At 41.9% G+C, this 26,505-nt stretch overlaps 2 protein-coding genes across 4 annotated transcripts; one reads left to right on the forward strand and one right to left on the reverse strand.

The window, feature by feature from the left end:
- Positions 1-783: 783 nt before the first annotated feature.
- On the reverse strand, positions 784-5,293 carry LOC118230773 (cytosolic 5'-nucleotidase 1A-like). The gene is made up of 7 exons (XM_035424084.1): positions 5,074-5,293; positions 4,736-4,903; positions 3,899-4,028; positions 3,621-3,743; positions 3,049-3,233; positions 2,276-2,783; positions 784-2,131 (listed from the first exon to the last, which is right to left on the reverse strand). Exons 1-6 carry the CDS (start codon positions 5,191-5,193, stop codon positions 2,427-2,429), a joined length of 1,083 nt encoding a protein of 360 aa, XP_035279975.1. The 5' UTR covers positions 5,194-5,293; the 3' UTR covers positions 784-2,131; positions 2,276-2,426.
- A 1,204-nt stretch (positions 5,294-6,497) lies between these two features.
- LOC118229035 (synaptotagmin-14-like) lies at positions 6,498-24,672 on the forward strand. 3 transcript variants are annotated; one of them, XM_035420681.1, is made up of 9 exons: positions 6,498-6,809; positions 9,133-9,180; positions 15,779-15,931; positions 18,073-18,279; positions 18,815-19,092; positions 20,897-21,346; positions 21,584-21,767; positions 22,240-22,305; positions 22,771-24,672. In XM_035420681.1, exons 1-9 carry the CDS (start codon positions 6,797-6,799, stop codon positions 23,082-23,084), a joined length of 1,713 nt encoding a protein of 570 aa, XP_035276572.1. In that variant the 5' UTR covers positions 6,498-6,796; the 3' UTR covers positions 23,085-24,672. The 3 variants fall into 3 exon arrangements, with proteins under 3 accessions (XP_035276572.1, XP_035276570.1, XP_035276571.1); XM_035420679.1 differs by lacking the exons at positions 6,498-6,809; positions 9,133-9,180; positions 15,779-15,931 and adding an exon at positions 15,938-17,439; XM_035420680.1 differs by lacking the exons at positions 6,498-6,809; positions 9,133-9,180; positions 15,779-15,931 and adding an exon at positions 15,938-17,439 and having other exon boundaries at positions 21,587-21,767.
- The last annotated feature ends 1,833 nt before the right edge of the window (positions 24,673-26,505 follow it).

Genomic DNA, 26,505 nt, shown 5'->3' on the forward strand with positions numbered 1-26,505 from the left:
ATTAAAATAAAGAAGGTAACCGCCAAATATTTTCAAAATAAAATCAAGGTTGAAACATTTATTTTGCGGGAACTTTATTTATCCACCTTGGGCATACAAACTTAAAAGTAATCTAATTAAGGAAAAAGATATGAATGCCAAAAAACAGCGATATGTAGCCTACAGTCAAACGATGTGAGCCGACATATAGCGTATCTAATAATCTACATAAACATACAACCTTGGAGAATATATGCTACAGCCTGACATGCCACAGTAATAAGAAACTATATAAATATAGTAATCAGAGTTATAATTTTTCTTCAAAGGAAGAGTTGTGTTGGATTATTAGCCTATTACAACCACAGAATATATTCATCCACTCATTACCTTATTATATTATCAGACGTAGTTGAGTAAACCTGACTACTGAACAGGAATATTTGAAACTGAATTCTTACGGTCCTCACACATAGAAAATGACTGAACAAGCAGTTTTATTTTACCACCATAAACCACTAGTGTTGTCAAAAAAGGAACGTGTTAAAAAAAAAAAAAAAAAAATATTATATATATATAATATATATATATATAATTTTTTTAGCCAAGTTGTCTGACAACCTGTTTGGCATTTCAAATGTAAAATATGTAAAATATGCAACAGCTAGAACAGGGTAGAATTGGAGAAAGTGTAGTGCAGCCTAGTAGAAAAGCAAGTGTTTCCTTGCTTTTCATATATGTATATATTCAGGCTTTCATAAATAGATTAATATTGGTCATCAAAAAAAGACTATTAAAAGGTGCAAGCTTCAAAGGTTTATAGGTTTATTTGTTACATGTATGTGACAAGGCAAACATAATAATAATAATAATAATACAAAGTGCATTCAGACCTTCCTGAATGTGCAACAACAAGCACAAAGAAATGGGTGGCACGATAAAAATGTCTATTTCATTGCTTATGCCTTTACAGAATGGGAGGCCAATTGTCTGGGCACAACTCAGTGTCTTATCTGAGCAGGGCATTGTGGATTGGTGCTGGGTCCACTGCTCTTCCTCATTTACAATGACCTTGACATGGACATTGAAAGTACACTAGTTAAATTTGCAGATTATACAAAATTGGGAGGTTTAGCCAACAGTCTGGAATCTACAAAAGTAATCCAAGAAGATTTAAACAGAATCAAGAAGTGGGTATAAACCTGGCAAATGAAATTCAATATAACTAAATGTAAAGTTTTACATGTGGGGAATAAAAACATAGGGCAGGATTACTTTATGGGTGGTACAAAATTAGAATGTGCACATGTAGAAAAAGACTTGGGAGTAATAGTTGATCAAAGCCTATCAGGGTCTTGTCAATGTGCTGTAGCAGTAAAAAAAAAAGCCAACAGAATGCTGGGATACATAGCCAGGAGTATTGAGTACAAATCTAAGGAGATCATACTCACCCTATACAATACCCTTGTCAGACCACACTGAAGACGGGCAACCAGATCGATTCCGGGTATGAAAGGTAAGTGTTACGAGGAAAGGCTGGAGATGCTTAAGCTTGAGATGCTTAAATTTATTAAAGGGATTAACAAAGTGAACTACAAGAAATTATTCAAGTTGAGTTCGGTTATCAGAACGAGGGGGCATAAATGGAAACTGGCAAAGGGTAAATTTCACACAGACAATAGGAAATATTTTTTCCACACAGAGAGTGGTCAATGTGTGGAACAGCTTGCCTGGACATGTAGTGGAGGCAGAAACACTGGAGGTATTCAAGGCCCGACTTGATACAGTGTTAGATACTATCTAGCTTTTAGGTAAACTAAGCATTAAGTACAGTTTAGTGGTAGGAATAGACGAGCAGTGTTGGGCTGAATGGCCTAATGAATGAAATTTCAACCAAAAATCAGAATATAATTTACCACCAAACAGATTCATTTCCCCTCTTAAAGGAAAAAATGTGAAATCAAGCCGCCAGACATACACATTCGACTAGAAAATCCTTATAAAAAAGCCCTTACATCATTGCTTTCCTTTTCACCAAATAAATAATACAATATCTGCATGTATTGAACTAACATTTACTTTGGGTATTGAAATACCAATTTCATGGTTTGTATAAATCTGATAATGACACTTGTGTTTCATAAGAATAAATTTACATTACATTACATTATAGATTCTTAGCAGACGCTCTTATCCAGAGCGACTTACAACAAGTGCATTACAAAACTCAGAGACATATATAAATTCCCACCCCCCACCCACCTAGTTGTAGATGAACCTAGTTACATGAATAAATATGACAATGCTATGAAAATTTTGATAGCTATGTCCAGTATCAGTCATAGTCATAGTTAAAGATACAGAAACAAACCACACAGGACTATTCTACCATTGTGTACAACGAGCCCTGTTTTTATATCCTATGTAGAGAGTACAGTACTTTATTACTAATTGGTCTGCTCAATGAGCTTACCCTTACGGTACTTTTGTCCTATTCCATAGGGCACATGAGCAGCAATGGTTCCCAGCTCCTTGGCCCCCTCAACGTGGAACATCTGATCATCAAAGAAGATGTGCGGGCGGATCTTCTGCAGGAGTGGACCTTTGGGGGCTCCGGCAAGGAAGAGTGCCTCATCGATCTCCAAGCCCCAGCTCCTTAGGGTCTTCAGGACTCTGGCCCCTGAGCTGGCTGCGCTCCTAGCCGTCACTAGGTAGGTCCTAATAGGGCAGTCCATTCGCTCATTCTTGGCATAAAACTTGCGCTGGAGCTTCCCCAGTGCTTCCAGGAAGCACTTCAGGGGCCCCTGAGGTGGGAGGCAAGGTGTTCAACTAATTTAATGCAATATAAAAAAATCACACTGTCTTTGAGTCAAGATCATTAGAGTATAGGATTATATCTATAAGATTAAAACATTTCATTTTTCTTTACAACAATGCCACTGCAGTTTTTGTATTGTATGTTTGCTTACTGCTAAAATTATATTATACACTATTAATATGTTGAAATTGCATGTGTATATGTATATACATAAGATAGCATGTCAATAATATTGATGTAGTCCGATTCACCTGTGCAAGGGGCTTGTTCTCATACATCTTCTCGTGTTCAAAGAATGTGTCCAGCCCATGCTTTTTCACAATGATCTCAGACTCATCAGAGAAGAGGACGGCATCACCATCGAATGCCACACGCAGTTGTGTGTCGCTTAATTGGATCTCTTTTTCAGGAGTGAACATGGTAGCAGCAGCAATACCTGGGTAAGTGGGACATTGTCCAGGGCTGTCAATCAAAATGTCTCCGGTAACACATTTCTTATAAAACCGGGGAAGCAGTTTCACCTGGGCCTTTGCCGTCCCCTGGAATTCCTTTGTAAACCATTTTGATGTTCTGAGCACCCGGCAACAAGTAACTTGATAACAATTTGTGAAATCAAGCTTCACTTTTGCGTTTTGCATAACTGCTGGGAGAAATGTTCACAATCTCAAGGAGGAAACAAGGCATGGAATTTAAAAGATTAAACAACCAATCAAACCTCACAGCTTAACACTGCAAATAAGAAAGAAAAACTGAACAGATGTCAGGAGAAGATATGCTTTTCTACTAAGTGCTTGCTAATATTGTTAACTGAAATTTTACTCACCTTCTTCAATGGCCTCCTGCACTTTTTCAGAGTCTTTTGAGAGGTAAAGGTTGGTCATGTAGGCCTTCAGATACCCAATTGGGCTTTTCCCACCCGTCATACAGAACCGCTCAATAGTTAAATCTAATATGGACACACATACAACTAATTAATGTCATTATCATTGCTGTCATTTATAGTACTCACTTTGTGTTATGAGTCATGTTCTCCATAATGTGTGACTGCAGGCATTGCAAATTGTAGACACTGAATACAAAGGTGTGGTGTAGGCTACATACCGTAGTGATTGATGCTGTTAATGAGGCGCACCCCGACCTGGGCTTGGTTATTAGTCATCAGGACGATGTCAAACAGCTCCTGGCTTTCAGGGTACAGCTCCCTCAACCGTTTGTTCACAGTCATTAGAGCCTGTCCATAAACACAACATTCAGCCTGGGACTGAGTAACAGTAATGCAGCTGGGATAAGGACTGCATCTGTACCTAATATCCATAATACTTCTCTGAGTCAAAAAATGGCATGTGCTTTGTAGTTAGACTGAATGAGTCACATACAGAATTACTTCACAGTCCATTGAAATTGGCTAAAACCAATGTGGAAGTGCAAAAGTTGTTTGAATGGACAGGTCACACACCATTCACTCACACATCATACCTATGGGCAATTTAGAGTCTCCATTTAGCCTACATGTCTTTGCATGTCTTTGGACTGTGGGAGAAATCTGGAGTAACTGGAGGAAACCCACGTGAACACAGGGAGAACATGCAATTTCCACACAAAAATGCCCAGGCTTATATTCAAACCCAGAAACCCAAGTTTGAAACGTCCTTATGATTGAAAACTATTTTGAGCCAGTTTATCTGGTTATTCAAACCCAGTACCCAAACATTTTTGCATAAGGAATTTTCTCAATGTGTAACAACTGAGAAAAGTTATGGTACATTTAGTTGTATGACAGATGTTTAGAATTCTACCTGGCTATTTTTTAATATATATAATTCCGGCTCCAAAGTTCAGCTAATGGAAACAAATGATATCACAAAATGAAGCATTAAGCTTATATCAAAACATGGAAAAATATAAAACGCCACCCAGACCACACACTCTCTTTATTACCTTTACAAAAGGAAATGAGGCGCCTGGCATCAGGGGCTCATCCTCGTGCTGTTGCTGGTAGGCAACGTACTTCTCCAGCCCCTCCTCCTCGTAGATTTTCCTCTCCTTGACCATGTCAAACAGCGTGCGAGATGACACTGCTATGGTGACGGCAAACCGTGGTTTGGGCTAGTGATGCACAAAAAATAAAATAAAGTTTAAAAAGGACATACTAAAATAAGGAATTATGAAGCAAAGTCCTTTCCTAAACTTAGTGAAGGGGCAGATATTTTTCAACTCCGTTAGCTCACCATACTTCTTAAACGGATATTTCAGCATAGTTTACAAAACGCACTTACGGGAAGTGGTTTCTTTGCTTTCAAATTTTCAAAGGCAGCTTTGGCTGCGGCCCATTCTTCTTCCTCCGTTTTGTCATCAATCGCGGTATTCTCTGCAACGTTAGTGTTGATTTCGCTCATATCTGCGACTGAATCAGACTTTACTTATAGACCTTAGTTGTCCACACCTTCTAGTGAGGAAGGACCGTAACTTTTTACATTGCGGAAATGAGGAACTGAGACTCTGACATAACTGAAATGGGCGTCACTACCCAATGGGCATCACTCCCGAGGGGGCTTTTTTCATTCTGTATAACGCAACGATGAACTAACAAGAATGAAATCCGCGGAGGAACGATCTGTAAATCAGTGCGAGTAACCACTACCTTTTTCAAATAACACTTAACAAACTGGACTAAAAGCAAACTTTAATCGAAAGTTATTTTGATCTGTGCCAGACACAACGTGCAATCTATGGAGGATTTCATAATGTTCTTACACGAGGGAGATGGGACTCAAATACCCAATATTGCTGGCTGATTTGGATGTCTGATTAAGCAATGCATTTTATGTTAATCCCGACCTAGATTACCAGTAGAAAACAAAAACAGTTCAGATTAATTTTTTTAGTGAAAACAGACCCCGCTAGAGGGTGCCATAGCTCTATGAGAGAGACCTGCCATTTAAGCGAAAAGTCATAAATCTCCTAAACTGTTTTTGAACTCTTGATTAGATTTGATATATGAATTACAATACAATCTAAAAAATTTTTCAAGGAGGTTTTGCTAAATATTTTTTGGCAGTTGGCATGAAATTTGGTATCGTCATATGAATGATTATCCATGTAAATTGTAAACTAATAATTGCAACATTAAAATATGACTACGATAGGTTTACACATGCATATCTAGCATTTATGAATAAACATACACTTTTCTCTCCCCCACTGTTGTACGAGTCTCAAATATCTCAGGTTTGAAGATGATGCCGCAAGCCACATTTGGAATGCTTAAGTAGCAGCCTTTGTGCTAGCTCTTTTTCAGTGCAAGCTCCTATGTCCGTTTGGAAGAGTGCAGATAAGAACGCACCCTCCTCAGAAACGCAGGTCTGCCTCTACTTTTTTACTCCATGTTCAAACAGTTAACCCAAATAGGCATCATGTCTGAGGAGAGGTCACAAAAAGATATAGGACTGTGGAATATATAAGTTAAAAAGTAATACTATCTGTGGCCAAATCTTTAGAGCATTTCAGAGTCTGCACTGCCTGGAAATGAGAGAGAGAGAGAGAGAGAGAGAGAGAGAGCAGGATGGAACAATAATCCCTACACATTCATGGTGACACAGAAGGAGAAACTGAACAAGAAGGGTCTGACCAAATCCACAAACTTGATTCATATGAATGGAAGAAAAGCCTTAGAAGGGGAGCCACATTTATTATTATTATTATTATTATTATTATTATTATTATTATTATTATTCTCGCCGTCATTATCCCGATCACAGATTATTACAAATCAATTTGTAGTGACGCACGTTATCTGGAGATACATTCTAAGAATTTTTTTACACCCCATCGTTTTGTTTCCTTCCTGTATGATTATGTCTAGTAAAGCCGAATATTTTACATAATCCTCCTTGTTCATGTTCTTAAGACCCCTAGCCTACTGTATTCGCCCAAGTATTGATACAGCCTGTATCCCCCTGCATTACGCGCTCGCATTGGTTGATTCCAAAACAGAACATCATGGCGATTGATGGTAAGTAGGCCAGTTAAGACGTCTTCTTGAAATTAATAACTTCACAATTAAAAAAAAATGTATTATGCAGTTGACATGGCACTAGTGGGGTCTTAACTGACATCGAAATAAGCTCATTCACATTTAAGGGATTGGTCGGAGGGTGTTAAAGTTTCGCTTCGTGCGCTAACGTTTATGTCGGGAAAAGACTGCAGGTGGCTTAATCTTGAAGCCACATTGTTTGAAAACTGTCAACACGTTCACTTCGTGACTTAAGAACAGCACCCGTGGTGCTGAAATGATATCTCACAGCATACAAGTAAGCGAAATAAAACGGTATGCATTAACAGTTGAGAAACCTGAGGATGGACCATCATGACACGTTGACTCCGCAGTGCATCTGTCCAGTTGTGATTCGTCCGGTTACTGCTCGGAATATCATTCAGTTTACCACTTGCACATGAAACAATGGTGGCCCGTGATAGGGAAAGTGTAGATGTTCCAGAGCGTTAAATCGGAGAATAAATTCGCATTTTAAAAATCTGTATTACAAGACTTTAACATTTCAGTTTCCTGGGAAGATACTATATAGGCATATAGGGGGAACGGCAACACTGTTGCACGACTACATAATAACACCAAGGATAGAGTAGAGAGCAGACATGATGTGATATGCTCTTGTAATTTAGTGTGATGTGAATTGACAGCCTTTACATAATCAATGTGAATCCTGGTTTATTAACTAGCTTTCTGTAATTTAAATGGATCACACTATCATCCATTCCAAACAATATGACACGGACTGTACCATCACTTAAATAAATAAATGAATAAAATAAGCACGTTCTCTGTACAGTCTCAGGAGCTGTAGAGTACTTGAGCAGTAATTACTTTTCTTTTTCCCCTTGTTTAGTTTTGGTCATTGCATGTGTATTTTTAGGTACCATTCTGCTGCATTTCTAGACACCTGACGAACATTTGTTCATTATTGATAAGCTGTGGGGAGTCTTCTGGCAACACTAATGGTTGTGGCATACTGTACATATTTTATATGGTGCAGGTGTAAAGACAGCTACACGCACAGATTTCTTTGCAGAAGTCTCCGCAGACCACAGTCTCATTTTAAGCACTTCTATTTTAGTCTGTCCTAAATGGGACTAAAGAGGGTTCAGACGGTTTAAATGTGCTTTGGAGTGCTATCAGTTATGAAAATGTATTCAAATGAGTGTTCTTTATCATTTACAACATTTCCTCTCCTTCTCTTTTTCTTTTTTTCCCTCACATACACATCCTGTTAAACAATGTGCTTTACTTACCTATTAGCAGAGCACTTATGTCAATGCTTCAAATTACTTTTACAGCTTAATGATTTATCAAATCTCTGGCACTGGGTTTTACTTCATAAACACTTGCTAATTTTATGATAGGTGTAAGTTCATATGAATGAAGGGAATTTTTATTAATCCTTAGGCTGAAGCATTGTATTATGATGTAAGTAAGCACTTAATTTTATGTTGTCATCTGTTCCAGGCTGTTGTCACCTAGAGTGTATTATTTCATTTTTTTGTAGCAAGAATTTGATGCAACCAAAAATGAGGCAACAGACCTGTAAGACCATAATGTTAATATGGCGGACTGCTTGTTACATTGCTTTAAACAATTTGAATTGGGAAAGTGAAATGTAATCCATATTATGAATACATTTTATTTGATAATACCTTGGCTTTTCAGAAAATGATGAAGCACGTCCACGGACAGCCCACAAATCGAGTTTAAAGTCATGTAAAGAGAGGCTTCTGATTCATTAGAGGGGCTGATCGAGAAGTCTGAAGTGTGTGACAGAGGAAGTTTTTGTTGTCCTATTCTGCTATGTTGGGAATGTGGATCTCCTGGCAGTTAAAATGTGATGTGGTGCAGGTCTCAGTCTCGCTGTGAGAGCCCGGGAATCAGCAGAGACTTACACACTGATGCACTGAGCCAAAGCAAGAGGCGGCTGCATTGCTATTGTGGCTACCAGGAGTGCTATACTGATCAGCACAGTTAAGGAGAATGGGGTTCCATACATGTGTCTTCACTGGAATGAACATCGTCATAGGCACCACTGGACTCACTTGCAGTCACATACAGTACTAGGAATAAAGAAAAAAAAAACTCCCGGGAACAGCAGTCACCATAGTGATAAGGAACAGATCTGCAGAATATAGTTTATTTCCACAGGGAAAATGCAAGCATACCCCTAATTGGATAACGTTTTTAGAATATTTTGGTGACTTCAAATAGATTAGGACTGTTTCCCAAATTTGTGATCATTAAAGTATATTTGTTTTCTCTACCCTCTCTATAGGTAGGGAACGCAGCTGTGGAGTACATGAGCTCATCTGTGCCAGAAAAGGTAAAATGTGAGGTCTGTCTGACTGTCTGTCTGTCCATTCTCCTTTCTCATATATGCACAGCTACTCAATAATTAACAAACCCTATTTGTGTGCTTCATGTTTAGTTTGCTTACATGCTTTAACAATTATTTGTGGATCACCGATTTTATAATTGTGAAATTGCGCGTGTCATTAATTCCCATAGTGGGTTACTAGCACCCAGCTACACACACACACACACACACACACACAGACACATGCACGCACGCACGCACGCACATACACACATGCAATCTATGAAATCACTCTGTGAACCTCTCAATACCTCAGCTGATCTTAACAGTCACAACATGCAGTAACAGCTGTTGTCATGCCAACGAAAACTACTGCCATTTAAAACACACAAATTATTCTCTTTCCCACTGATGCTTGATCAGATCGTTATTGATGAACTAATAAGCATGTGTTAATTAATTGGTGTGTGGAGATGTCCTGGGTGTGTTTTACATCTCCTGCACCAGTACGTTTGACAGATCTGATGTAGCTGTTGTATTGTGTATATTTTCATGGGTGGTTAACCACCTTTATTTGTTTATATTTTTTGCTGACGATTCTGTGGTTGCCATTGGTGACCACTGTTTTGCACAGTGTTGGTTCTTGCTGCCCTAGTTTTCACTTGACCTGGATTTCTGCACAGTATAGCACACCGCTATAGAGACAGTCTTCCGGATAGAGTCCTGTCTTTCCAGATACTGATACAGGTTTCCCAATCAGGTTGTGATGTGACAGGAAATGATGTGGAATATCTATCTGTGCCTGTAATCAAATATCTCTTGCTCTCGCTGTGATACGACCTGTATCTTTCAGTGAAAAGTTTGTGGGGTGTATTTTCACTTGTGTATCTAAATACTTTTTCATTCTCATGAAAATAAACAGTGTTATTATTTGGCCCACTATATCTGAATTATACATGACGTGTCAGGTTTTGAGCACACTTCGTCTACACTAGGGAAGCAAGGATATTATTAATTCAGTGACAAGCTTTTGTTTCTGTTGACCGGATCTTCCGAAAATAAGCGTGTAAACAATGCTGTCACATTGACTGCTGAAGTTTAAATAAAGATGACTTTCCCTTACTCAGAGGAAACCTTCTTTAAAACATCACATTTCAGTTTTTACACCAGCTGGGACAGAGGCCTCTGGACTTGTTTTAATTGTGTGATGGAAATCTTAAGGAATTGCACAAGGAATCCACTTCCTCCCAGTTATCTGATTGCATATACAATTACAGTTATTGTATGGTACATGAATAAAGATATAAACTTATCTTTAACCTTAGGAACTTGAATTAACATGGTTACCAGAAAGGTCTGGTACTAATGGATTTGTATGCTAATATAGAAAATAGACTGAGGATACCTAACCCTGAAATGTATATGTGGAACACCTGTGTCTTCTGGAAAGAAGCGAGAAAAGTTTTTTACATTAACCGTCCTGTCTAGATCATCATTGACACATATAGTTTCAACGTAGCTGTGACACATATTGCTCATTGGGACTGTGCTGTATGTAGATGAAAACGGCTATGGAGAGTAATAGATAGAGTATTAGCCTGAGGATTGCAATACAGTGCAGTGGTCAGGGAACTTAACTTGTGACTCAGAGACTGCACGTTCCACTAGCTGGGGCTGTGGCACTTGATCTAAGCTTAAATTGCTTCAATATATATTTGTATTGTGTGTAATGTTATCTACTGTGTGAAATCTACTGTGAAAGTTGTTCTTGATGAGAGCATCTGCTAAACAACTAAACAGAATAAATATCGCTGCAGGAGTTGATTTCTCCCCATGTTTTGCTCTTTGGCTAAATGTCAGTTGTAGTCACAGTGCTGCCTCCGATCATGTAATAAGTTTGTATGGGTCACACAGGCCCATCAGATAATTGGTCGACTACACTATGCACACCTACAAGAGGGGCATATCAAACTTTGGTTACCACAGCATCAAGCAAGTTTTTTGTTTTAGTAATGAGATGTTTGGCCTTTTTAAACCAGCTGTTTTTATGTTCAAGTCTTAGGTGTTACAGTGAAATTTTACCATGTGAAGTACCAGATGTGTGTCACCAAATTTACGGCTGTATCAATATATAAATTCTGTGTCAAATGTGAGTTATTCACTGTAGATGTGCTGTGTGTGCAAATCTCATTGCCTAATCTCGTGTATAATACAGCACTGTAACTTACAGAAATTCTGAGGTATTGTGAGACGTTTTAAATTCAGGGATTTTTCAGAGCACTGCTTCTTTTGGAAATATATCCACAGAGAGGACTAAAAAAACATTTTTTTCTATGTAGGTAATGAAGAATGATAAAGGAAAGCTTCCCCTGTTCCATGTATCCAAGTATCCGAACCAAGATTGCAGTTTTTAAGTAACTGAAAAATCTCAACAGTGGTTTAGAGAGGATTTAATAGGGTGTACGATCACATATTCTTACCCTACCTATGAACATCAAGAAATTGCAAAACAAAACTTCATTTGTTTGCCTATGAAATGAAGTTGTTGTTTTAATTCAATAATTCCTTACATTAATCTTGACTTTGGACCCAGGAACCTTCTCAGGGTTTTCTCTGTCATCTTGTTTCTTGACCCAGTGATAGACTTATGTTTTATACTTAGCAGAGTTTCTATAGCACCTGCTGATACACCCATTTTCCTGACTGCACCTCCCCACCCATAGCCTCTTCTGATTGGCCCAGTCTTGGAAAAGACATTGTTTTTTTAGTTCCATTCTTTAGCTGCTGAGTTCATGTTACACAAAAGCACCAGTGAAATGAATGAGTATCCGTCTGCAGTAACCATGACCACGAGACGGGCCATCCTTTGAGTCATTCGCCGAAGTGGGGTGTGGAGACCAGTTCCCAATGGTTGGCTGACCAGGTTGAGGCCCACGCTTGTGTATGAGGTGGGATCGCATTGCGGCAATCCTCTGAATAATTCATCCGCTGGTGACATATGCATGCAGCTGACATGTGGGATGTCACCAGAGCCTTGTTGATGCAATTTCCTGCACCGGAGTGAACTGACCTTGGGCCCCCAAGGAAAACGTAGAAGAAGAAAACAGCAGTTCTCCACAATAGCCGCGTGTCCTGCTTGAGTGTCAGTGCAGAAGCTCGGCGTTGTTTCGTTGATTATACTGTTGAATTCCCGACCAGAAAAGTCTTCATCCACCAACAGCACCTGTTCACCAGATGGGCGTAGAGGAGAGGTTGAAGCAACAGGGAGGGTGCGTTGTGAGCGTGTTGTGAAGTGCACTTTTCAAGGATGCAGTCTGTGGGCAAACAGACCAGCTGGCTCTTGAAGTGGGCAATGTAAGCGGGCACATTTTTTCTTGTTTCTACCTTTACTTCTTTTTGTCTGTCACAAAGAGGCTTTGACTCTTACTGCGTTACAGTCACCAGTGTGGATGCTCTTACGGGAGCCATGCTATCTCAGTTGTCAAGAGGTCAAAGAGGTCTTCTAAGGTCATAGTTAGCTCAGTGTCACGTGAGGGTCAGAATGTCTCTTGAGCTGTTCTTGTGTTTGTTATTTCTTGACTGGGTTTCCCAAAGCATTAGTATAATGTATCCATTTGGTGTGGTTTACAGCAGTATGGAGTGAATTTAAGAGCACTGAGCCTGAGGGTGTAGGTGTGAAACCTACATGGACCATCCTTGCTTTATCGAGGAAGAGACCAAATAATTATTCGATGCAAAATTATACTAACATTTCTAGTGAAATTTATAGTGAAGGGATTGGGCAGGGAACTGGACTTATAGCCTAAAGGTTGCAGGTTTGCTACCCAGGTAGGACAATGCTATTGTACCCTTGAGCAAGGTATTTAACCTGAACTGTTGCAGTATATGTGCAGCTGTATATATCGGTACTATGTAAAATTGCAAAAGTTGTGTCAGTTGCTCTGGATAAGTGTGTCTGCAAAAGTCTTGTAATGTAAAATGATTATGGTTTGGAATGGGGAAAAATGTAATGCTGCAAGCCTTTGCAAACCTTTTCTAAATTTATTTTTCTCTTTTGATGTAATTTCACTAACTTTGAACAGCTGCAGATTGTGGTGTTACAGTATGGTTACTGTGAATGCTGTGCTTGTCGTTGAGAGTGGAGAAAAGATTCCTAATGTTATTCTCTGTTTATTATTGCTGAGAGGTATCGCTCATTGAATATTTGTACATAAACATGGACAAGTTAACAAATAGATAACTATAGATATATTTTTTTGATATGCATGACGTTATGCTGGACTGAATCTTGTATTGTCTTGAGGAAAAGTGTTGCATTGAACAATACGTTTACAAGAAGCAATGGCTACTCTTTTCTTTAACAACGTATTCTTCGACCAACATGTTGGCCAGGTTAGATGATCTCTTGTGTGTAAATGAAGGAGGAATGAAGTGAAACATCAGATGATAAAGTAAACCGATGTTTCATAATTGTACCTTTGATGTATTTGACATAATCAAGGGTGTGAAATGAGAGAAGATAAGCAGTTTTGCAAGTGTTTTACCCCTTAGAGCTTCCATATCTCTCATTATGCACTGAGTGTAGACTGGAGCAGTGTGTGTACTGGGCTGCATCATATTTTGAAGGCATACATTACAGTGGTGGTATTGTTGATCAGTTCTTATCTGTGGTTGACTAACTGCTTCGGGCGGGGATGTGGAACTAAATTTTATGTCCAGCATCACTCAGATGAAGCTCTGTGTGTATAGGCACAGGGACTGCTAACTAATTAAATACCCCTTCAGGCAATTTAGATTTATTCAGCAGGGACTCCCTCACCACTTTAAGGGCAAGACTGCATATTTTAGGGTATTTGAACAGTATTCATTAATGCATAATTTTTTAACCTCTGTCTTAAAATGAAATCTGTGCCCACTTCTCACTGTAAACGCGACCCAGTCATATCTTTGTACCTGTTAACGGATGTTCATTATCTATTCTAAGTCATGCTGCCATGTATCCGGCTCCTGCCAAATGGCTGAAGCTAAGAAAGTGTGGGCTTGGGTAGTACTTGGATGGGACACCTCTGTGGAAAACTAAGTTACTGCTGGAAGTGGTGTTGGTGGGCCAGCAGGGGGAGATCTTTCCTCTGGTAAAACAAATCTCCGTGCCCCAGTTCAATGATGGGGGCATTCTGCTGTAGGAGATGCTGTCTTTCAGATGAGACTTTTAACCAGGGTCCTGACTGACTGTGGGCATCAAAGATCCCTTATCACAAAGAGTAGGGGGTTCCCTGATATCCTGGCTTTCACAGCCTGCCACCTAATCATCCCTCTGTTTAATTGACAAAAAAAAAAAGATCTCCCTCTCCACGTCAGCTGATGTGTGGTGTTCATTCTAGTACAAAATGGCTACCGTGCATAACCCAGGTGGGCGCTACCCATTGGCGGTAACTTAGGTGAATTTCCCGCTCATCACTATAAAAAGTGCTTTGAGCTTTCAGAAAAGGCTGTATAAATGTAATGAAATTCTTCTTTTTCTTCTTCTTCTTCTTATTATTATTATTATTATAAGCCCAGTTACACTTTGGAATGGTGTAGGAGGAGAGATTTCTGTGTTTCCTTCAAGGTGCATTGAAAATGTTTTAAACACAACAATCTTTGCACAAATGAGACAAACACACACACACACGTGCACACAAAGGCATCGTAGGTGAAGAGGCTGCGTGAGGAGTCCACAAAGAGGTGAAAGCAGTCTCTTCTCTGCTTCTACAGAACTCTGTGTGGACAGTGATGTCACCTTCCAGGGATCAAGCAAAGAGGTCAATTAGTCCCTGGTGAGAGATCTGGGTCACAGTGAGCTTTACTTGTGTCATTTGTCGCACATTGTGCCTGTGTGGTTCAGGAATCCCTTGGTTCAGACCCCATTCAACGGTTGTAGCTGTTGCCGCATCTCCATGGTGACCGTTGTGTCAGTCCCAAGCACAACTTTTTCTCTCTTCAATAAACTTTGGGGGTGGGGGGGTCAGTCCAATGGTATGGTCTGGGGGTCTCTGAGGAAGGGCTGTCGCGGCAGTGAGCTGCTACATGCTGTCAAAGTAACCAAAACAGATCACAGTCTACATGATGAACATTTAAGTGTACCTAAGATCTTGCAGGAAAGCAGTGCTGTGGACAGTGCCCTAGGTTCAAATTCCAAGTTTTAAACTTCCCAGTGCTTGAGTTTGAATTGGCTAACCATTACTGTATAGACAAATATGTGAAAATGGTTGGACCTTTGAATTCCCATGGCATCTTTCGAAAAATGAGGTGAATGAAACATGCTTTTATTGGCTGATTCTGTCATATGTCACTGCTTTTGAAGACATTCAAAATAGCCTTTTGGAGAGAGAATGTTGTGCTTGGTTGGGCCTTGTTTGTCCAAAAGTATTTTGTGTTGTCTGTGAGCTTTTCACAGTGAATGTGGAGCAGCTGGGGAGTGACATTCACTGACGCTGAATGTTAGGGTTTGAATCCCTGGTGTGCCGACGCTATTTTACCTTTGTGCGAGGCAGCTGTGGAGAAATGCAGCTGTGTAAGTATGTCACGGAGTATGACTGGTTCTTTCTCCCTCTCTCTGTCTCAGTGTCCCCAGAAGTGCTAGTGTTCCTGTCGACCATAGGCATCTTCACCGTCTTGACGATTCTCCTGTTTTTATACGTCAGCAGCAAGCCGTCTGTCGAGAGTGCTGGTGACCTGTCCTGTTTAGATGAGTACAGGAACAATAAGGCACTGCAAGGTGAACCTGTGTGTGTGTGTGTGTGTGTGTGTGTGTGAGTGTAAGAGAGAGAGAGACAGAGAGTGATGCGTGATTCTTTGAACAGGACAGACAGTACTTATTTTATAAACATGCTTCCCTGTCTTTTGTTAATAGGAGTCTGTCAGAGTGTGTACGTTACACACTGCTAGCAAAAACACACTGCAACATGTCATTTTAGTAAAAAGTGATGTGCAAACAGTTCTTTTTCAAACTGGTGCATGCCTTTCTTGCACTTGAAAGACTTTTAGGCTTGATGTTAGCTGACGGGCCTTTGCTAGGAGAAAATCCATCTTCTGAAAAAGGCATAAATTCAGGAAGTATTGCATTTACAATCAATATCACGTCTCACTATTCTTAAGTCTAAATACTTTCCTAGCAAGGTTCATAATTATAACTTGTGCGGTGATATTTACATATGTCCCACAGAGGCCTTAGCCAGTAGTCAGCAGCTCCCTGATAAAATGAAATAAAAGCCCTGAACAAAGTGCAGAGAACGCAGCTGGGGCTGTGAGGGGAGGAGGGCAGCAGCAACATGGCGTTCTTCAGGAGCTTCCAGCAGAGCCTGCCTTCTGTCTCCTCCATCCTGGACTCCGTCTCCACTGCGGTGGACGACTTGGCCAGCGCCGTGGGTGACGCCACCTACACTGTGAGCGACCAGCTGGTGGAGCAGGTCAGCACAATCATGAACAAGGCTCAAACGGAGGAGGAGGAGAAGGAGGAGGAGACCGCTGGCAGGGCGAAGGAGGCGTACGGGCGCACAGGAGGACGCAGGGCGGAGGAGGACCGCTCCCGAGACCACGGCACGAGGCCCGCGCGCTCTGCCGAGGCCTCCGCCAAATCAGACCGCTACCAAAGCCCCGGTGAGGGAATTCGGGAGGAGGGGTGCAGGAAGAAGAACACACGAAAGGTAGAAGAGGGCAAAGCCAAGGCAGGAGGCAGAAGGGACATGCTGGTGGAAGAAGGGAGTTCGCACTCCAGCCCCAAAGGCAAGTCCCGAAAGTGCAGAGATGGCTCTGGAGAAGATTCCACGTCTCCATTGCACAGCAGAGCGGCGGGAGGGAGGAGTCAGAAAGCTCAAGGTGAGACCACCTCCTCTTCTACAGATAGGGCTACAAGAAAAGACAATCTGATTCCAAACGGAGCGGCAATCAATGGAGACTGCCAGAGAGACACCCCCGAAGAATCCCCGCCCCCTTATTCCAAACCAGGGAAGGACAGGATCGGACGACAGACAAAGGCAAATGTAAAAGAGAGAATGGAAGAGGAGAAGAGTCAGGAGAAAGAGATGGTCTTCGACACTGCACAGACGCCCAAGGAAACTGGAGCGTTGGAGGAGGAGTCAAAGTCTCCCAAATCAGGCAAAGAGAAAGAGGACACAAAGAAGGCGGCTCGAGCCAGAAAGAGTCAGAAAGAGTCCTCAGGAAAAAACTCTAAGATATGCAGAGATGGTACCAAGAAAGAGAGAAGCAGAGAGAACACTGGTAAAGGTGAGAAGGTGAAGGAACTCTTCTAGAGCTTGGTTTCCGGATCTCTACTCCGCTGAGTGACTGACACCTGTCCTGTCGACTCCTGTGAGCTCTCTGACTCTTCCTGCTCAAGTGTCTCCCCAGGGGCTCCTTGCCTGGAGGTCACATTCTCTCTGTCCGGCGTTTGAAGCATGCATCTACATTTTACATCTTCCTTCATGGGCTTTGGCCATGAGCACAGAGTTACTCCTTTGCCCTCTAGTGGTGTGAGCTATAACTGCAATATATAAGAAGAAAGTTCTGTAATTCACTGATAATAATAATAATAATAATAATAATAATAAGTGTAGCACCTTTTTTACATAGGAGGCATCACAAAGTACTTCACAGAACATAAGAGTAAACAACAGAACAATTAAGTAGTAGTTTTATACCAGTAACAATATAGATAAATAAATGAATAACTTAAATTGGTGTTGCAGTAAATTGATATATATATGGTTTTGTGATGAGTGCTCTGCTTTTTAGTGCTGCTTTATTCTGTTTCTGTGGTGATGTACAACCTCATTAGCACTAGTTTTGATAAGCTCTGACTGGCTTTGATTGAATAAGGTCCATAATGACTCTCTCCCTTATGTTCTTATCTGCTCGCAGATGGGGACTTGTGGGAGTCCTCCTCAGAGAGCGATAGCGAGAAGACAAAGAAGCCGGCGGAGTCTGTGTCTGTGTGTCACTCACAGGCAGCGACGCGTGGGCCAGACTCCCAGAGCCAGCACAGCTATGGCTGGGAGACCCAGCAGAAATACAGCCCCCATTCTGCACAGTGCGGAGGCTACAGCAGTGAAGCTTCCACAGAGGAGGGTGAGGCTACACCCAGACACACACACACACACACACAAACACACACACACACCCAGACACACACACCTAGACACACACGCACACACACACCTAGACACACACACACACACACACCCAGACACACACGCACACGCACGCACACACACAGACACACCCAGACACACACATCCAAACACACACGCACACACACACACACACGCGTGCGCACGCACATGCACACAGACACAGACACACACATACACACACACACACACACACCCAGACACACACCTACACACACACGCACACAGATACACACACACACACACACACACACACACACCCAGACACACACACACACACACACACACACACGCACATGCACCCAGACACACACACACACACACACACACAGACACACCCACATACACACACACACACAGGACCACTTGATGAACTCTGTCTCAGGCCTATTTCCTTCCACCTTTTTATATTGCTGTGGATGTATCCCTGTCTCCGCCCCCCCCCCACCCCATCCCACCCCACCCCACCCCAGCCAACTGCATCCAGAGGATAAGCCGCGGCCACGCGCTGGAGGAGCAGCGCCCGCCCCCCTACCAGGACGAGCGCGGCGGCTCGCGGCGCTCGCCCCGCCAGCCCACGGACGCGCGGCGCGGCAACCGGGAGCCGTCCCGCCGGAGCGCCCCGGCCAAGCGCCGCTCCCACGGCGGGGGGCGCGCCAGCGACGGCAGCGACGAGCGCGAGCCCGAGGGCCACCAGAAGGGGCAGGAGGAGGACGTGCCGAGCGACAGCACCGCCGTTCTCGGCCCGGAGGTCAGAGGCTGCTCAGCGGGTCACCCGGACCTGTGACTACTGTAGTAGTTTGTCCTCTGCTTCCCATGCTGATGTGAAAGGGGATTCCCCGACCATCCTCTGTTGGTACAAAACCCAGACTTAATTCCCAAGTAGCCTATTTGGATCATATTTGGCAACTGGTGGGAATAGGTCTGATTTCTCAGAAATAGATGCCAGGAACAGTAATGTAAATGTTAATCTTAAATATCAGGTGTTCTTAAAATATCTTTAAAATCCTAAATATCAGGTGATCAGAGGCAGAGGGTATATTAAACATTTTAATCTTCCACAGTAACAACAGCCCCAAGAAAATGTCATTATACTGGATGATGTTGAGCTGAAAATAGAAATATTACCTTCAATCTAATCATTGCTCTCAATCTGTTTTCTTAATTTTTTCTTGATTGATCTTGATTAATCAAGCAGAATAAATTTTAATTGGCCGAGACCAATGATTAAATTGCTGCCTCTTCTTTTTCAAGCTGAGCCGTCACTGCTGGAAGTGGCTGAGCTTCTTAAAGAGTGATTACACTCTAGATCAAGTTTTTTTAAGCTGCAAACGTGTTTGTGTGCCTACTTTATAATGAAACATTTGAATCCATGCCATTACTTCAACATTTTTGAAGTAATATCATTTGGCAGGAAGAATGTGAGAAAAGCATCTTTTTACTGCCCTCTAATGTTTGACATGTTCTTTCTGCATTGCACCGTAGCTCCGCCCCAATCATGATGTCAAAGTACCTCTTTGGAGGTGCTACTACACCATATAAATGTCGATCAAGATACTGATCAGTTGGAAAATTGTTGCCGCGCCTCCACAAATTTGTTTACTTTTTTAAACTCCAGAGCACTGCCGGCACCCGATTGGTTAGATTGGTTTTGGCGTTTTCCAACCAGAGAAACATTGCGGCCTGTTCAGGAACTTTCTTATCCTCCACCTAAACAGTTCCCTGAAATATGTTTCTGAAAAATCTGAGGTGGGAAATGGGCCGTGTAATTGCTGAATCTTGATTTATATTAAATCTGCGACACCCTGTTTAACCCTTTGATCCAGGTTTCATGAGCCAGGTGCGGCTATGCTGTACGCATTCATTTGTATAGAGAATGCTTTATACATAGGACACACCTACTCCACCCACCCCAGGAAGCCTTTTTTAAAGATTGTGTGGTAGGTGGAGCCAGGCTAAAACAGTGAGCGCAATTACTCTTAAAGAGGAGTGCTACTGAATCTAGAGGGGCACAGGCATAAATTAGAATTCTTTTGTGGTAAGCACTTGGCACATGGTTAACATTAGGTTTAGCATAGACAGGAAAGACCAGATCATTTCAAAAGTAAAGCCCGAAGGATCTTGTAAGGACTTGTTGAATGTCCTTATCTCTGCCGTCTCATTAGTGATAAAATTCCAAGAAGCTTTCCACTGTCATTTATGAGTCCCAGGCAACACTTGTTTTGTGAATTTAAGAAGGCTCATGGGACTGTGCACTTTTGATTCATTTGTTTTTGTTTAAAATCCAATCACTGAAACATTGTGTCACTGAGGATTAATTAAGGCCTATTATTATGATAATTTAATGGGATAGAGATGTCTTAATGGGTGCTTTATTGCCTAAATATTTGTCTTTCCGACTGAAGTGCTTTATTTAAAAATGAGTATATTCAAGTTGATGTTTTGAGCTGGAAATCTTCTCTTATTCTCTTGTTCTCAGAACACTGCTCTAAAGAGCACTTTGGCCTAAAATCTCTCTCTGCCTTTCTCTGTCTTTCTCACTCCCTCCCTCCCAGGATATGTCAGCTCATGGGTCAGCCCTGCTTCTCTCCAAAGGTTATGAGCCAGAACCGCTTGCCAAATATGGCACCCTGGACGTGGCCTTCGACTACGACTCAGGAGAGCAGAGGCTGGCGGTCACGGTGACGGCGGCGACGGACATCCCAGCCCTCAGACGCACGGGGAACGTGTCCTGGCAGGTGCATCTCGTCCTGCTGCCCACGAAACAGCAACGGGCCAAGACAGGGGTCCAGAAAGGCCCCTGCCCCGTCTTCACCGAGACCTTCAAGTTCACCTGCGTGGAGTCCGAGACCATCGGCAGCTACGCCGTCCGCTTCCGCCTGTACAGCGTGCGGCGCATGAGGAAGGAGAGGGTGATGGGGGAGAAGGTGTTCTATCTCACCAAACTCAACCTTCAGGGCAAGATGTCTGTGCCTGTTACCCTGGACCCTGGCTGCACACTCAAGGTAAGTAGAGGGAAGCAGTCCTCCTGTATGTGCGCATGTGTGTGTGTGTGCACGTGTGTGTGTGTGTGTGTGTGTGCGTGCGTGTGTTTATGTGTGTGTGTGCCTGGGATCATGTAGCATGCTGGCTAATGTCTAGCTTGGCAGTGTATCTTTCTTCTTTGATAACTGAAGGAGTAAGTAGCCGTAGTGTGCAGCGACATGCTCAACTTTCACTGTTCATTGGTGTGGGTCTGCCAGCAGGGCTGTGGGTCCCTCAAGAGCGTGTCCTGCAGCGAAGGGGTGTCGTCCTATCGGTCAGCGGGACAGACGTCCAGGCCTGAGATCCTCCTCGGGCTCCTCTACAGTTCCACCACCGGCCGGCTTTCCGTGGAGGTTATCAAGGGAAGCCACTTTAGAGATATGGCCCCTGGTAAACCACCCAGTAAGTAAAGCGACTTTAGCACTGAAAGACACAGCCACAAGCAGCAGGAAATGTGGGCAGAGCCACAATTTCATTTGGGTGGTTCAGTCTTGTGAAGATTGTGATTAGCTTGATGTTGTGAATAGCCAGACTGTGCTGGACGTGTTACAAATTTAGCCTTGTTTCGCTTTTACGTTTTGGTAACATGCTGCAACCAGTTCATCAATGTACCAGGGGGTCTTGTGAACCCCTTCTGGACTGTTGTATGTTAAAATATGTTCTGACTCACATACTCTTAACGCTGGAGCCACTTAAAGCCTTGTCTCTGTGCTTTCATCTGCACTTTTTTCAAATAATTTACTATTATACCTTTTACACCACTTTTTTCCCTTTCTTCCCCCTTGTCTTTCTCTTGCTCTCTCTCTCTCTCTCTCCTTCCTCCTGCCTGTTCTCTTTGATGTGTGTGTGTGTGTGTCCTTTGGCTTTTCGCCAGCCCTGTCTGATGGGCTGTTCTGTTGCCTGAAACACTTGATAGGAGGGCAGCTATATATAATCCCTGGTGAGTTTCCACTGTCTGCTCTTCAGAATGTGGTCATACAACATGTACAATCAAATTCATTTTAATTTAAGGAAAGTTATTTTAGGAATTGCACGCAATGGCTGGAATTTCTGGACGTTGGCATATAAGAAACTATATAAGAATATAAGATATATAAGAAAGTATATGAGAGAAACAGCTTGGGGAGATGAAACCACTCATTCATTATTCATGTTTTTCAAAGGATATCATTTAATTGAATATAATATTGAAAGGAATTAAAAGCAGGAACTGCTCAAAAGACATCATGAGTATCCTCAGTACTGTTATTAGCCAAACACCAAGTGCATTCAATCCTAATTGACAGACTTTTTAAAAATTTTAGTAACCCTTGTTTTGGGTGTTTTGAATACCGTTGCAGCCATGAAGTCGCTGCCTTTCCCTCTTTTAGAATGCCAACTTTGACTGTCACCTTCCTTTCCTCAGACACATACGTGAAGCTCACCATGATGAACTCAATGGGCCAGGAGATGTCCAAGTGCAAGACGTCCACCTGCCGAGGGCGGCCGGACCCCACGTACAAGGAGACCTTCGCCTTCCAGGTGGCGCTCTTCCAGCTGTCGGAGGTGACGCTCCTGCTGTCGGTGTACTGCCGGCGGGGAGTGAAGCGCAGGGACCGGGTGGGCTGGGTCTCGCTCGGGCTCAACAGCTCCGGCGAGGCGGAGACCTCGCACTGGGCCCAGATGAGGGAGGCCGAGGGACAGCAGGTGTGCCGCTGGCTCACGCTCCTGGACTCCTAGTCCTCCTCGCCGGAGGAGCGGGATGAAAGAGCGTCGTTTTGGCTCAACGGGAGGAGGCCAGGCCTTCTTGCAGTCGCAGCTGGGAGCGAGGGTCCCTCGGTCAACCAGCGAAGACGGAGATGTTTTTAGCGAGGAAACGCTGCAAACAACCCTGCCAGAGGGAAGCTGGCAGGCTCCTGATCAGTTTTGCGAGCAGGAGCGAAGGGTGATTTCGCGCAGGCTGAACCGACAGAGGACTGGTTCTGTTCACAGAGATGACTGTTTATTTCCGTAGGCCGACACTGAGCTGGAATTATACAGGGTTGGACTTAAAGGCATGTTTCGTCAAAGCAGTACAAAAGAAAATCCTATTTTTAATTAATCAGTGGATTAACAAGGAGATAAGTAAATCCCACATTGATTAATTTAAGGACACGTTTTAATTCAAGGATTCCAATACTTCAAAAAAGTAAATGTACTATGTTTCTGCACGTTTCAGTGACATTTCTGTCGTTTTATACAATACTGAAATTGATTGTCTTTGGTTGTGCTTCTATGATTCCAGCCTTCATCAGACAATGTGCCAGAAATCTGAGAGGCAAATCACAGGCCTTATGCAGAACAGCTAAACGTTGCACTTTTAACAGTGACATCAATAAATTATTGTAATTAAAAGAAAATAATTAAAAGAAAAAGTAATTTAAGGTAAAATGAATAGTTTACATTTTGTAAAGTATATTGAATTCTCTTCACATTATGCAGCCAAAGATACTGATGGTAAAATCTGTAACAAAGTGAATCAGGCACGATGGTCCTATGGAGTAGTTGGGCCTATGCAATCTCATTGTCGTGCTGTGTGGGATATTGATGCAATGTGGATTTGATGATGATGTCAAATCAGCTGGTACTTGCTAATTACTGTTTATTTAATCTCAAAATGTTTTCTCCAATTTTAGATTCACGATGAAATGTTATTTTTTTAATATCATGGTAGGTATTCTTTACAATATATTACATTTTAAGTTACAGCCAACCACACTGTGGTTTTACTCTTTAATTCTTGGTATGTAACCTGTCATCTGTTTAAGCATGTCCATGCTAAAATGTATTTTCAGTTAATATGTCATAAAATGTAAATGGTACATACTATATTATTGCTTATAATATAGCATATTTTTTATATAAAATATATTACTAAACACTAGATATATTTTGACAGGCTTTTTCATACAGCTTGATCTCAGCATGCACCTTTAATATTAATGTCATTCTTATTAAAGGGAACTGAATTAATATGTAATGTTTTATTGTCAAATAACATTTTTGAGAATACAAAGAGTGGGATGATGTTTTCTTAGCAAAACAGATTGTTGCTAAAACAAGTATTAATAATAAAATAAATGCATATTTCTGATGATGTGAATTCACAGTTGACATAAATGATAATCTTAAATAAATAATGCAGAAATGGAAGGTTTTCTGTTGATAAGTTGCAAGAGTAAAACTGTTGTCCTTTTTCCCTTAGTCGTGACTGTGTTTTAATATTCAGATTTTTACAAAAATGAAACCAAACAAACAAACAAATAAATAAATACATAAATAAAATCAATTGTATCTCCACTTCATTGATTATTTTAACTGGTTCTTTTCTGATGTGCCTACTATTTATGGAAGCATGCTTCAATTCTCAAAGCATAAGAACAAACATCAGATGTGAATTATAGAGGAAGGGCTTTCATAGCAATTCAAAAAGATGACATTTTTTCTTAAAATAAGGCAGCATAGAAACCAACATCAACCAAAGGCATTGAAAATAATATCCAAGCCTGCACGCACACACACACACACACACACACACACACACGCACGCACACATACACACACACGTACACAGACAAACTCTCTCTCAGCTTTGAAAGGTCACGTTATTAGAAGGTTATATCATTTTAATGGAGCATTATATGACACATAAAATCCATGTTGGCCTTGAGCTTTCTTGGCTGAGGTGTCTGAGACATACTGAAACCTCTGCATCTCCATCACTACCTCTGCCTAGTTGTACTCCTGCCTAGTCTTTTAGTCTTCTGCACTTTATGTTTGAACTTTATGTTTGAATAATACACTATACATAGGTACAGTATAGCACTGCTTTATTACATAGTGAGCTCCATAATGCTTTGGACAAAAAAAAAAAAACCCACTACCACATTTCATGGATGAGGAGAGGTGCTTTGGATCTTGTGCAGTCCCTTATGGCCTCCACACTTCGCTCTGATGCAAATGAATCTTGGTCTCATCTTTCCACAAGACGTTTTTCCAGAATTCTGCAGGTTCTTTTAGGTTCTTCTTAGAAAACTGTAACCTGTCCATCCTGTTTTTTCAGCTAAGGAGTGATTTACATCTTGTAGTGTAGCCTCTGTATTTCGGTTAGTGAAGCCTTCTGAATACAGTAGTCACGCCTGCCTCCTCCGGAGTGTTTCTGATGTCAGACATGAACCGTGTATTTTCTTGTTGATTGAGTTTTACTGACAAGCTTCTCAAAACCACTAGGACATAAAGCTAAGGTACAGTATGTGGCAGATAGATCACCTATAGGCAGGGTTTAAATTGTTGTTCACGGGGAGTGATGTCCCCCTTGTTAACCTACATTAAAAAGATTATACTTGTGTGTGTGAGAGAGAGAGAGAGAAAAAGAATTTGAATTTTAACAATCCTTTATTTTTCAGTGCAATGGTGATTTCAAAACCAAATTTTTACACATTACCGACCAAAAATTCACTTAAGTGAACAAAACCAAAGACAAAAAAATAGAAAATAAAAACCGCCCCTACTCAGTCACCCAATGCCCTCAGCAAACAGAAGCTCTCCTTCCTCCACTGAGCATACTGCTCCCCTATAGCCCCATACACTCTTAAAAACTTCTAATGTCCCCATGGCCCTGTAGTACCTGAACTCTACCATGACTCTGGCCTTAATCATGCCCCTGACCATAGCTACCGTATCTTGTGCATCCCCCCGTTCAACCATGGTTTTACGGCTCAGGTAAATTTTTGCCTGCCCCAAAACAAAGTTAATGAGCTGAGACTTCGCCCTCTGTCTGCAACTGTATGGAAAACCCAGGATAAAAACCTTTTTTGAAAAAGTTTCCCCCATTGACCTAAACAGTCGACCCAAGAAGGCGAACAGAGGCCGAAGTCTCACACATACCGAAAAGCAGTGAAAACAGTTTCCCTCTCATTGCAGAAAGGACAGTGGTGGGAAACCGCCGGGTTTATTACAGAAATAAAACTATTCACTGCAGTTATCCCATGCAGCACCCTCCACTGTAAATCCCCAACCCTCTTGGCCAACGGTGGTTTGTATAATGCCCGCCACTGTGGCTTTTCCTCTGCCATTAACCCCAAGTAAGACCTCCATGGTGTGTCTGTGAGAGAAATCAGCT

The sequence above is a fragment of the Anguilla anguilla genome, chromosome 6 (assembly GCF_013347855.1).
Source record: "Anguilla anguilla isolate fAngAng1 chromosome 6, fAngAng1.pri, whole genome shotgun sequence".
In the NCBI taxonomy this organism is placed as follows: Eukaryota; Metazoa; Chordata; class Actinopteri; order Anguilliformes; family Anguillidae; genus Anguilla; species Anguilla anguilla.

Bases quoted from the DNA above. Each gene is read 5' to 3' on its own strand.
- LOC118230773 (XM_035424084.1), bottom strand. From the start codon at position 5,193: ATGAGCGAAATCAACACTAACGTTGCAGAGAATACCGCGATTGATGAC. The intron at 4,904-5,073 runs GTAAGTGCGTTT...GTGCATCACTAG, and splicing joins AAGCAAAGAAACCACTTCCC to CCCAAACCACGGTTTGCCGT. The intron at 2,784-3,048 runs GTGAATCGGACT...CTCCCACCTCAG, and splicing joins AGAACAAGCCCCTTGCACAG to GGGCCCCTGAAGTGCTTCCT.
- LOC118229035 (XM_035420679.1), top strand. From the start codon at position 16,485: ATGGCGTTCTTCAGGAGCTTCCAGCAGAGCCTGCCTTCTGTCTCCTCC. The intron at 19,093-20,896 runs GTCAGAGGCTGC...CCTCCCTCCCAG, and splicing joins CCGCCGTTCTCGGCCCGGAG to GATATGTCAGCTCATGGGTC. The intron at 21,347-21,583 runs GTAAGTAGAGGG...TGGGTCTGCCAG, and splicing joins ACCCTGGCTGCACACTCAAG to CAGGGCTGTGGGTCCCTCAA.